This window comes from Rhineura floridana, chromosome 4 (genome assembly GCF_030035675.1).
Source record: "Rhineura floridana isolate rRhiFlo1 chromosome 4, rRhiFlo1.hap2, whole genome shotgun sequence".
Lineage (NCBI taxonomy): Eukaryota > Metazoa > Chordata > Lepidosauria > Squamata > Rhineuridae > Rhineura > Rhineura floridana.
Window position 1 is genome coordinate 122628161 of NC_084483.1, and position 13845 is coordinate 122642005.

General features: G+C 40.6%; 1 protein-coding gene across 4 annotated transcripts in view; it reads left to right on the forward strand.

Annotated features, from left to right (window-relative positions):
- Positions 1-13845, forward strand: part of FNDC1 (fibronectin type III domain containing 1) — a 124505-nt gene that overhangs the window by 63649 nt on the left and 47011 nt on the right. For all 4 annotated transcript variants that reach the window (XM_061624276.1, XM_061624279.1, XM_061624277.1 and 1 more), the window contains exons 8-11: positions 6-124; positions 221-332; positions 4193-4552; positions 10473-10538. In XM_061624276.1, coding sequence (XP_061480260.1) covers positions 6-124; positions 221-332; positions 4193-4552; positions 10473-10538 — 657 coding nt within the window. The remainder of the gene's footprint in view (positions 1-5; positions 125-220; positions 333-4192; positions 4553-10472; positions 10539-13845) is intronic.

The following is a 13845-nucleotide window of genomic DNA, read 5'->3' on the forward strand; positions in this document are numbered from 1 at the left end:
TTCAGGTAATGGTGGCAGACCCAATCTAACAACAAAACCAGATCTAAATAATAAAATAGCCCCTGGTAATAATGGAAAACGAAATGGACAGAAAATAATAAATGGTCCACAAGGAATAAAGTGGGTAGGGTGCCCTTATTTGAAAATACAAAATACTTTTAAGATTTAATTTTATATTATTTCATGTTGGAGAGCCTTTCAATCAACACATTGCTTTTAGATTGTAGATCTTGACCGAGGGCTGGTGCTGAATGCTGAAGGAAGGTACCTGCAAGATTCACAAGGAAAACCTCTCAGAGTAAAATTAGGAGGAGATGGTCAGACTATTGTTGGTAAGCAAAGCATATTATTTGGTTAAGAGCAATCTGAACATGGCACAAAATTTGAGTTATTCAGAATATTGGTTCTTCTAAAGCAGGAGAGAAAACCTGTGGACCTCCAGATGTCACTGGATTCCAACCCCCATCAACTAACTAGCGTTGGAAAACTGCTGGTAACAGCTATTGCTATCACTTGTTGTGCAGCAGTGGCTTTTGTAAATCTACTGGCTCACACAGAATTAAGCAAAGACTGGGCTAGACTGAGAGAGGCTGTTGCATGCCATCCAAAAGGCATTTTGACCACCATAGATCAGATTTGTATCCTGAATTAAAGATGCAAAGTGGGAAATTTACTCCTGACAAGAGGTGGAGTTGCCCATTTTAAAGAGTTCTGTTAAATGGATTTTTGCTAAAAGTGATACATCAAGTAGTCAGGGCTGGCACCAGGTGTGATTGGGCCCTTAGACACCAGCCTGCTCTGAGCCCGCGGTGCCATACAGCCCAACCCCCCTCCCAATACAGGTGGTGTGGGACTAATAAGCCCCTCCCATGCACCCCACCTACCTTTGACATCAGTGTGCATGCTGTTAAACTTTTAGGGATGCCCCCTCCACAATTTGGGGTGATTGCAGGTATGTGCGTGCAGTATGCACTGTGTGCACAGTGACAAAAGGTAGGTGGAGTGCCTCTTTATTTATTGAAGCCTGTGCTGCCCTGTATGGGGAGGCTGCCTAGGAGCTGCCAATCAACAATCTGCCACATCGAGTTGCAGGACAACGCTGCTGCAGATAGCGGAATGGGAGTGCCACCCTTCCACCCTAAGGAGGGGCCTTTCAGGGGCTCTTAGCCAGGGCCCAACCTGGCAGCCTGCTGGTGCCAGGACTGCAAGTATTTCTGTCTGTCTGCCTAGGTGACTGAATATGGAACAGGTAGTAAAGAATATTGAGTAATCAAAATTTTGTACATTTACTTTTATAGCATACAAAAATATGATTCTTATAGAAGTTGGGTACATATTGGAGGAGGTGATCCAGTTGACACAGTGTACTTAGGCTTTCAAAAATCTTTTGACAAAATGCCTCACGAAAGACTCTTGAGTAAGCCTAGCAGTCATGGAATAAGAGGAGAGCTCCTCTTGTGGAATAGTCACCGATTAAGAAATGGGAAGTAAAGAGTAGAACTAAATGGACATTTCTCCCAATGGAGGGATGTAGAAAGTGGAATTCCCCAAGGATCAGTAGACCTGTACTCAAGGGGCTTAAACTGGTGGTGACTGACCAAGAAAGAGACCTTGGGGTCATAGGGGACAGCTCAATGAAAATATCAACCCAGTGTGCAACAGCTGTGAAAAAGGTGACTTCCATGCTAGGGATAATTAAACAAGGGATTGAAAGTAAAACTGTCAATGCCATTATGCCATTATACAAATCTATGGTGCGATCTCACTTAGAATAATGCATTCATTTCATGTAAAGAACTGAAGACCTTCCTCTTTCAATATGCCTTCTAAGTAGAGACCTTATCCCAGTCTGAATCTGTGTTGGAATTGCATTTTAAAGCCTTTTTTTAAATGTGTTTTTAAATATGTTTTGTTTTAATATGTTTTTAAGGATGTTTTGTTTTAATATATTTCAAAGTCTGTTTTTGTGATATTTTAGAGCATTGGTTCCCAGCCTGGGGGCCGTGAACAGTAAATAAATTTATTATTTGTTAATTTATTTTAAAAAGTCTTCACTCCCTGGATGCTGTCTGCTCCCCACTGCTGCTGCAGATGACACCTTCCCCGAAATGAGAGGGGAGGACTTTTGCTGAAGCGCCGGAATGTCTTTCAGGCGTGCCGAGGGCAGGCATCTGCCTATATAACACATGGCATGTGCTGCAGGAGGCTGAGGGTGGAGCTACTAGGAAGAAGCGGGAATTACTATCGCCAACTCCTGTCTCCTCGCACTGCCACTGCTGGCAATGCCCTTGCTCAGAATGAGAGGAACGGGCTTTTCTTGAAGCAAAAAGAGGCAAGGCTGCAAGGAAAGGCTGTTCCCCCCCCTTCCTTCCTGCCTTTCTTGGCTCCTGCTTTGTTGCCACCTCCTTTTAAAAATTATTCTTTCTTGCGAGGCTGCCCAGATCTCGCCTTCGGCCCAGATGGAGCCAAGGAGCAGTGAGGAAGCTCAGGACTTGCTCGCCCCCCCATCTCTGAGGCTAAGTGTGTATGCCAGCGTCCCCCCTTTCTTCCACCTACACTCTGCCTCCCCAGTCTCTCTGTACAAGATGCTGTGGCAGTTGAGTCCCCCCTCCCATGTGCCCAAATGCATGCACACCTGCAGATCTGTCTTCTGCTCCACTCTCATTCCCCAAGTGCATGTTAACGAAGTCATCATTTCTGATGATCATCCCAAGGCCTAAAAGCACCAACTCCCCTCCTCACTCTATCCACCCTTTTGTCTTCACAATCTGGCATCCCCACTACTACCACATTGCTGCTGCTGCTGCTCCTTCTCCTTCCCCTTCCCCTTCTTATTTTTTTTAAAAAGCTCAGTATGTTGCCTGAGGCTGGGGTCCACTTACTGCAGCTGAAATGTATTTATTTAACTATTATTGCATTTATATTTCACCTTTCCTCCAAGTTGCTCAAGGTGGTGTACATAGTCGTCCCCCCATTTCCATTTTATCCTTACACTGACCCTGTGAGATAGGTCAGGCTGAGAGACTGTGTCTGGCTGAAGGCTGGGTGGGATCTTAGCCCAACTCTGCAAACCACTGGTGTTGGGATACAGGACTGTACATCTTCAGACTGTGTGTGGGGGGACTGGGGAGGGGGATACCAATTTGATTGGACCTTTGCATTAAGAAAAGAAAGCAACGCCTGCCAGTCTGCAGGAAGCTTTTTATGGAAAGGGATATTTGGGATTTTTGCCACGTACCATTTTTTCAGTTAACTGAGACTAAAATTACAATTAGCATGGGGGGAGGTCATGAAATTTTTTGAGCTTGCAAAGAGGGTCCCATACTCAAAAGGGTTGGGAACCACTGTGTTAGAGTGCTTTTAGTGCTTTTGTTTGCTGCCCCGGGCTCCTGCTGGGAGGAAGGCCAGGATATAAACCTAATAAATAAATAAATAAATAAAGTTGGGAAAGGTTCAGAAAAGGGCTACCAAAATTATCAAGAGGATGAAGCAACTCCCTTATGAGGAAAGGTTACAACAATTGGGGCTTTTAATTTAGAGAAAAGGCAAGTAAGAGAGGACATGGTAGAGGTGTATAAAATTATGCATGGTGTGGAGAAAGTGGACAGAGAAAAGGTTTTCTCCCTCATTATTCTAGATCTCAGAGACATTCAATGAAGCTGAATGTTGGAAGATTCAGGACAGACATAAGAAAGTACTACTTCATACAGTGCATAGTTAAACTATGAAATTCACTCCCATAAGAGATAGTGATGGCTACCAACTTGGAAGGCTTTCAAAGAAGATTAGACAAATTCATGGAAGATAAGGCTATCAACACCTGTTAGCCATGATGGCTATGGTCTACCTCCACTGTTGGAGAAAGTATGCCTCTGAATACCAGTTGCTGGGAACTGCAGGAAGAGAGAGCACTGCTGCACTCAGGTCCTGCTTGCGGACTTTCCATAAGCATGTGGTTGGCCACTGTGAGAACAAGATGATGGACTAGATTGGCCTTTGGCCTGATTCAGCAGGGCTCTTCTTACGTTGTGGAGCAGCCGTCACGTCTTGCTAGCCTTGGACTCATAGAAGTGTATACCTAGTCTTCCTGACAGTTATTCTCCCCCAACATAGTCCTTCAGGGTCCATGAAGGAAAACCTCACAGTATTAACTGTATCTGAACTAAAATTTCACCCCGTTGTGTTCTTTTAGATTCCAAAGGAGCTCCTGTAGTAAGTCCGGATGGGTTGCCTTTGTTCGGGCATGGGAGGTTTAGCAAACCTGTAGCAAATGCACAAGATAAACCAATCATCAGTCTTGGAGGGAAGCCCCTGATAGGCCTTGAAATGGTTAAGAAGACAACCACTCCTTCCACAACGACAACGATAGCTACAACTACAACTACGACAACTACCACCACCACTACTGCTACTACCACTCCTGAACCAACAACAACTGAGCCACCCACAGAGAAACCAATGCCTACTTGCCCCCCTGGCACTTATGCAGAATATGATGAAGAAGGGAATCTTGTATTAGGCCTCGATGGTTTGCCTGAATGCAATTCTGAAGGTACTGTCTTTTATGCTTCTTGAACACCAGTAGGGTATGTGGTTGTGCAGCGGCTGTTGTACCAGTGGAAAGGCATTTATGTTTAAAGAAACGTTTCGAGTTACAGTGTGGGCAAAGAAGGTAAGATTTGGGTTACGGGTGCCTTATATGAGCTCTGGCCATGGACTAAGCAACAAGCCAAGACTTGCTCCCTATACCCATTCTTTAGCACATAACAGTTTCTGTTGTGATGAATTTTTGGGCTGCTTGAGTTAGCAGAGCTGGAAGATAAACCCAGAGAAGATGTCAACCTTTAAGGAAGAATGTTGCATGTCATGTTTTAGAACCAGGAGAAGCAGGGCATCCTGGTTCTTAATTGTATAAAACATCTCATTCCATGTTTCAAATAATATCTGTGCATCTGATTAGTGATGGCTATGTGTGTGCAAAAGTGGCACTCAAGCCTGTCAGTTACTTTGTTGATAAAGACAATAGAACAAAGACTTGGTCCATACACTACCATGATCATATAGGAGAGGGAAGGGGAACCTATGGCCTTCCTGATGTTGGCCTACAACTCTCATCATCCCTGGCCACTGTTCATGCTCGCTGGGCTGATGGGAGTTGTAGTCCAACAACATCTGAAGGGCCACAGACTCTCCAGCCTTGATATAGAAGTCACTTGAAACATCCTCTGCTTTAAACCGTATCCGCTGCCATTGCCATAATGGATCATACCACTCCCCATGTTATTCTTTTGTCTGGCATAGGGTGAATATAGCCCACGATATACCCAAGGTGTACATGATTTAGAAGTGTTGCAAGATTTTCTTCATCATTTAGCAAGTCAGTACAAATGTCTGACTTACCAAGTGGTTATTTGAACATTTTTAGCATAACTAGTCTGGTTTTTTTTTAAAAAAAATGTATTGTGCTTTGGAATTTTATTTTTGTAAGTCACTTTGTCCATATTCAACTAACCCATTGCATTTGCGGAAGTCAGCAGAAAGATTCCCAGTAGCACAACAGGACTTCCCTCCTCCCCATGCACCCCCAGCGCCTTCCCCAAATCTGCTCTTGAGTGTTGGGAGCACCCCCAGAACAGGGCACGGGGAGGAGGGGAGAGAGGAGATTGTTCCGCTGGACGAGCAGAAATGTTTGGACTGACAGAACAATCTCTGTATTGCTACGCTGAATACCACCCTTTAAAACTTTATCAAAAATGACTAATAAATCAAATTGATGATGATGCACCATAGTAAATTAATCACTTCATAAAAGACTATCTATATGGACTTACTGAATGTGTTGGTCAGATACAGTTATATCTTTTTTTCTGTATAGATTGTCAGGATATTGAATGTGCATTATGTTGTCACCACCTATTATATCTATTCTAATTCCAATGCCTTCACCATGGAATACTGCATCACGAACTGGCTTCCAGTGTTTAGCCAAGCGATGGAATACTTTCAGGTGTTACCTATGAAGATGGTCACTAAATGGATTTAGTATCGAGGAAGACGAGCAGGATTAGGACGGAGCCCTTGGGGCAGCAAAGAAGAGACAACAATGAAAGGACTGGGCAACTTGAAAGGGGAACCAGAATTTCAGCAAGAAAAACTAGATGGGACTGACCTGTGCTTTCCTTTCTCCAGATTTGTACTATGTGAGTAATCTGTGTTTGAGGGTATTTAAAAAATAAATAAATCTGAATGGAATTCTTGTTGTTTGCTAACACTACTGGCTGGCCTCCTCTGGGGGAGAGATGTTTCTTGAAGTGCTCATTTTGTCTTAATTTGAATTCAAGGTATGTTTTGTAACACATTGTTTATCAAATGTTACCAATTTTGCTAATATGTTGGTGTATGTTATAAGCTGCTTTGGGCATGGTTCACTGTGGAAAAACAACATATAAAATAAACTAAAACCTAAATTTAATATAAACTTCAGTAGCAGCAGTTGCTGCCTTTGTAGCTGGAGTCACTCAGAGACCCATCCCCCCAAGCCAATTGGGAGTGAGCAAGATGGAGAACTAGGACCAGGACTCAAAGCTAAATGATTTCTAAGTCCATAAATCAGTATATTTGACCTGTCTTGCTTGTGGGTCTGATCTCAAGATCCATGTGAGTTCTGAGACATGCACAGAGCTCCAGTATCAGTGAGCTTCCTTCTACATGGATTTCATTGTTGGAGTCTGCTCTGTGGAACACGGTGTGTGGGGGTGTGTGTATACATATTTAGAATTTGGAATTCCCTCCCCTTAAATATTTGACATGTGCCATCTGTTGTCTTTTTGGCACCTATTGAAAACCTTGCTCTTTCAGCAAGCCTTTTAAGTAGATACCTTATCCCAGTCTGTACCCGTGTTGTAATTATTTTTAAGATTTTTAAAAAGATTTTTTGTTTTAAAGATTTTTTTTAACAATGTTTTACATATTTTATTATTGTTGTTTGCCACCCTGAGCTCCCTTTGGGAAAAAAGACAGGATACATACAGTACATATATACATATGTGAATGGAGCTATCCCTGAAATAGAAATGAATGAATATGCATTCAAAGATTTCTTTCTTTGGATATATATGGGCTTAGGAGGATATCTGCCTAACTAATATTTTGGAATTTGATCTTTCTCTTCTTTTCAGCTACCACTTCTCCAGCTGGTCTGACTCTAACATTGTTCTTCACACAGTATCATTAATGGAGTAAAGCAAATCTACAGCGGGATCGATGCTTTGCATAAAAACAGCTATCCCTGTTCAAAAGTCCAAGATTTCACGGCGCAGCCAGTAATTCAGATGAAGGACAGGAGGCTGCCTGCATTATTTTGGCTTCTTACATCCTGAAACATTTGAGCAACAGCAATCCACTTTGAGTGTTATGAACATTTCCATGAAGGATAAACGTATGAGCTTTTCTGAATGTAGGCTGGCTCACTGGCTGACAAAAGCAATAAAACAGCCAATAGATTGGGGAGAGCACCGCGACAATGATTCCTGTTCCTCAACCACTACTTGATGTCTGAAGATGGATACAGTCTTACATTATGTATATTGCTACTAAATGCTCTAAATACTTGCCTGCTAAGAATGTTCCAGAATGTTCTCTGTTGATGGAAAAACAGCAGCATACTCAATAGAATACACTGTTATTTCTCAGGAATCCACTATATTGACATGTTTCCAAACAGGCTAACAAAATGTGGTGTGAAAAATGCTGCTGTGGGTTCTACTAACTCTTTGGTCCAATTTCCTCCTTGGGATTTATAAAGATGACTTTACCAGATACAGTCAGAGGATACTTGAGGAGCCCAAGCTTATGTGGCACTGAAACTCCAGACGGCTCAGCTTCTTTGAGGAACTATGGTCAACAAAGCCATTAAAAGCCACTTTTATAACTGCTGCTATCACATTTCTGGAAAATATAGGCCTATAAACATGAAGAGTAATAAGCTTGAATGTATTAAAGGATCAATCTTTCCATATTTCCTGCAGATCTGAGTTTCAGTGATTTCCTGGCTGTGTTAATTTTTTTTAAAAGAGGCTTGGTAAAGCCAGTGTTTTTTCTCAGCTATGTTCAGTACATTCAGAATTCACTAAACTGAATAGTGAATATTCAATAGACCCTCTGCAAGCTTGTTGGGTGGATAGACGTACAGTCAGTGGAGAAGTATCAAATGAAAATGATTAATATACTCAAGAAGAAATGCTGACAATGCTTGTGTAGAAGAATTAACAATTTTTCTACCCTCACTGCCCCAAAGGTTTGCTTTGGCATGGAAACGACACATTACTTGAGCTGCTTTTGAAATATCTATAATGTAAGGGCATAACTAGAAAAAATTATGCTGGTTATGCTCAGAGACTATGCCATTGTTCAGGCTTTGTTTACATCTGCTTGTTTGCTGCTGAAAATTGAAATTGATTAGCCTGGAGTTAACTATTTGCTTTACCATGAATCAGATTAATTTTAACATTTTTCTAGTCGTTGACAAAAGAATCTATAAATGTCTGCCATAAATAACCCTTTTTATTTAACATGTTTTAAAAGCTTTTTAAAAAAATGTTTTTAAAGTTGTTTTGTTTTAATGTATTTTAAGGTCTGTTTTTATGATGTTTTAAAGTGTTTTTAGTCCTTTTGTTTGCCGCCCTGGGCTCCTGCTGGGAGGAAGGGCGGGATATAAATAAAATAATAGTAATAATAGTAATAATAATAATAATAAATAGACTATATGAGACTTTTAAATATGATAACACTAGATAGAAAAATACATAATAGATATTACTAGGCTGTTAGAGTATATATAGTCAGAGGTGTAAATAATATGATCTTTTTTAAAGTTGTACTGCTTACAGAACTAATGTTTTAAAACAGGGCCTGCATTTAACAGTAATCTCTATGTAAAAAAGCCTATACCCAGCATTATGTCACTAACGTGACCAAGGGACAGAATATACTAGAAAATAACTATATAGTTGGAAAAACCTGTCCATGAGCATTACTCCTTTACTTTCTCCTTTATAAGTGAATATCTGTCATGTATTCATATTGGAAAAATAAAGCACTGCACTTGAGACACTGTGGCAACGAGGGTGAAACCTTGGGCTGTTCTGAACCCCCCCCCCATTTTCACTGTCCTAGCTAAATGGAAGGGGATATTGGCAATTCTTCAAAAGGGGGGGTTGAAAATAAGGGAGGAATGAAAGGGAGGAATGAAACTGCTAGCTGTTGGATGGGCTGCTCTTTCTAGTAGCTGCCATTCCTTCCTCTCAGACTCTGTCTGGGGATGGTGCTACATGATGACATAGCATTATTTCCAGGAGAGGGAAATAGTGGCCACTGTGCTTGCCATCACTGCAAAGTTGGCATCAGTGGCAAAAATGGTACAAAAAAGGGAAGTGGTGATTCTCCCCTTTTGTTTCTTCCCTTTTTCCTCCCCCTTCTCCAATCTTTCAAGATGACATTTTTCAGTTGAGAACTGCCTGTTCACCCTCAGCAGAGCTTGCCTTCCACCCCTGCCACTGAGTGCACTTCTCTTCTTTCCTTCGTACATACCCTGTCGTCATGATTGGCATTTCAGTGGTTGGAATGGTTTCAAAATGATCCCCACTCAAATCTTGATCTTGTTTGCAGAGTAGCAGCAATACGCTAGTGACCACCCATTCTTTTGCTTCTGAGTTCCAGACTTTGTTTTGACTGCTGCACATGCAGTTTGCGCAGTTTTCAGTTCACATAAATCTTTTTTCCGTAACGTGCGCATGAGTGCATATGTGCATTGTTTTAATACATGCATAAAGGAATTTGTGTGCATCAGTAATCTGAAAAAAAATGAGTAAATTGAAGATTGCAAGAAACTGCATGTTAATTCTGAAATTAAGTTCAAAAGTTTTTGAACATAATCTGAAAAACATGTTAGACAAAATGTAGGGTAGAGCCAACTTATAGAACAACAATAAAACAACATTGGCTCATCTCTATTTGTGTGGGTGTAATATTGAATGTGTATAATACTGAATGGGTATAATGATATGATCATACTTGTGAATGTATTTAAATGTCAGTGCATATACATATACTGTATATGTAAAGGTATATATTTTGCTCATTATTTGAGCTATGATATGATGTACAGTGGCCAAATCACTTTTTGGATTCTAATGTGGCTTGTTCCCGAGGCTGACAAAACTTGCATGCGTCTGAATTTGTTGTGCAAACTTTCATTTTCAGAAGCTTCCGCCTGCTCAGCCCCACAAACTCTCAAATTGTTCTTTAAATTTCCCTGACTTCAAAAGCTGTTGTTAACATGCAAAATGAGTGTGTTATTCTTTGGTTCATTACAGTATAAATAATTAGGTTCAGACAGTTGCTTTAAAACATGTTAACAAGTTTGTCGGGCAAAGTAGAACCTGCTTCATTGTTTGCATGTCGTCTTTCCATAGATACATTCTCAGGGCTCGATGCAGATGTGACAGGAACTACAGAGTCATATGTGATATATGATGGAGGTACTGATTAATAGTAAATGTCATTGAAGCATGCTGAATCACTTGCCTTTCTTCTAGAAATGTGGTCCTAGGAATGCACTGTGAACTACATACACACTAGGGTTGTTGTTGTTGTTATTGTTATGTGCCTTCAAGTCGATTATGGTTCACATTTAAAGAATCTATCAAATCTGCTCTTTCTGAAAAATATGAGAAATGAAACTGAGTCATCCTTTGAAATTCACACTTATTCAAATTTTGCAGTGCAGTTAGCCAACCAACCAGTGTTTACAAAAATGCATATGCTAGGGGAAAGTGTGCATAAAAATGAATTTGTGAATGAAAATAACATACAAAAATGTATTAGGAGGAATTGCTTGCAAAAATATGAAAATTAGTCAAAACTGGCTACAAAAATGTGTTTATTAGGAGAAATTTACACTAAAATGCTGGAGAATTTTCATGAGATTTTTTTTAAAAAATAGCAAATTGTTGAAAAATGTGGTGAACTGAATTAAAGATTAGGAAAATGAAAAACCGAGAGAACCGAACGTGACAGATCTTTCCATCCCTAACACACCCACACACCCCTACCTCAATACATCTGAAAAAGAAAAGTTCACTCGCTGTTCTAGTCCCAGTACCCTCAGGGTCAAAGCAGAAGTGGTAGATACATTTGTGTTATGATGATCTTTTGTTAAAAAAATAAACTGAAATGGATTGATGGACTTAGTGTTTAATCAGGGATCTGCTCCAATTACATAGAAAGGAATGGAAGTGGGTGGGACTTACTTCAACAGGAAAAAAGGTGCATGATCAAGGAAAACTGAACTCTTATCTCCATCCATGGCTTTGCTTCTTTGTAACCCCCTTCCCAAGCACTGCCCAGCTCACTTCCTACACTAGAGCTTGGCTGAAGACAGAAGAATGTAAGGGAGACAGACTGCAAGAAAGTAAGCTGTTGGTTTCGGGGTAGGGGGTAGTTTAGCAAGACCAGCCTGCAGTTAGTGTATTGAATTCACTTCCCACATCAGACAGTCCTGAAGCAAACTACATGAATTGCTGTCAAAATTTGACCTACATCTTCTTTCTGCATAATTGGGGTAGATCCAGGTTTAAACAAATGGATCTTCCAGTTTTTCTGTCCCTCAGTTTATTTATCAATCAAATGTATATCCCGCCGTTATATCCCATTTTGTCTTATCTACCAAGTTTTGGTGCCCTGGTATCTTCTAGGGCTTTCACAGTAAGGTGGCCAGTTACATATTGCCAAAGTAAAGAACATGCGTCACTAGAAAAGAGGACAAAAGAAGGCATGCATTTCCATAAACCTGTTATTCCATTTGATACACATACATGTGTATTTAGAAATACTATAATTGAAATAGAAATACAATCTATCTCAGCATAGTGAGGAGGCCCCCTGCTGTTTCCCCTTCTTATGGTTCTTTATCTTTAAACCAAACTTGGACTGGGCAGCCCTTAAACAGAGGATACCTTCAAATAGAGCCAGGTGGAGAAACCTTTGGCCTTCCAGATGTTGGTAGACCACAACTCCCATTATCTCTGACCACTGACAATGCTCACTGGGACTGATGGGAGTTGTAGTCCAGCAAAATCTGGAAGGCCAAAGATTCCCCAGCCCTGAAACAGAGGATTGTCCCCCGTGGACCATTCCTATTTCTGAGAAGTGTCCTTGGGGGTGATCCTATTTAGTTTATTTCATTTCAACATTTGTACACTGCCTTCCTCCCATGGATGGGATTCATGGTGACCAAATATGCCAATTCATTAAAACAATCTCAAAGGAAAAAGCAATTTAGGAAAAGCAAAACAAAGCAGCAACTCAGTAGAGTTGCCAATAAAACAAGTCGCCACAAATCGAAACAGTCCCAACTGCCTGTGTGCCAAACCTAAGCAGATACAATTAAACAATTCAGGCCGAACAATAAAATAAATACCAAAAGCCCAGGTATACAGGGCCACTTTTTATGGCACCTAAAGGGAAATAAAGAGGGAACCAGGCATTAAGGATGGAGAAGAAAATTGATTCAGTTCACATTTATAGGTGAAGTTACCTAATTTGCACTTTTGAAAAAATATACGAACTGAAACACAACCATCCTTCGAAATTCACACTTCCACATTTTTCAGTGCAGTTCTGCAGCCAAGTAGTGTATATAAAACTGCATATGCTTGGATAAAGTGTGCATAAAAATGCATATATTAGTGAAAACAACATTAAAAATGTATATTAGGGGAAATAGTTTTACAAAAATGAATATATTAAGCAAAACTGCATACAAATTATATATTAGAAGAAATTCATTGATGAATTTTCATGAGGATTTTATAAAAAATAATTGCAAATTGATGTGGAAATGTAGAGAACTAAATTTAACACTGGAAAAAATGAGAAACTGAGAGGAACCGAAATTCACCCATCCCTACCAGACATCTCTCTCGTGAGAGAGGTTTACAGATGGGTGCAGTCAAAGAAAAAAGCCGTAACTCTGGTAGCTGATCTTCAAAACTGCAGGTGAGGGCAACCAGAGGTCAGCCTCCAAAGGCCATCTGAGCTGTCAGGAAGATTCATATGAGAGCAGGCAGTCCTTGATTCAGGTTGGAAGGGGGCTTAGGCAAGCTGTTCTTGCTTTAATCCTATTGGCTCTACAGAGCCCACACCACCTACTAGTTAGTTGGCTGGCTGGCTCATAGGCAGCCTTTCTGTAGGGGTGCTGAGTTGAATTCTGGCCTGGGTGGCATGCCCTAAACTCACAGGGCACCACCAGCTTAATTATATATTAAGGGTTGAGTCAATGTGATTAAGATACTGGTACTGATAAGGTGCACCATGTGGACCTCTAGGTTTGCATGGCACCGTTATTGAGTCTGGCCATCTGTCTAGTCTAGGGTTGCCAGGTTCCTGGCCTGAGACTGATCCTGTATCTTTAGGAGAAGAGAAAGTCAGCCAAATGCAGGTGTTCTTGCAACACTGTAATGAGAAAAACCACAATGTGGAATTCTCCCTTCCCCCTGCACAACTTTTAAAGATACAGAAGACTTCTTGGTTGCCAGCCTCCAAGATAAACAATAAAAAGTAAGTTGTTGTTGTTGTTATTAACAATAATAATTTATATCCCACCTTTCCTCCCAGAAGGAGACCGGGCAGCAACATAAAACAATCCAAAATTCAACTGAACGTGGAATATAAAATATTACCATAAAAACCAAGATTGCAATTACAGACAACAGAATTTATTCATTCATTTATTTTATAAAAAGTATGTCTATACTGTCTTATCATAAAATATGAGAGTGGTGTACA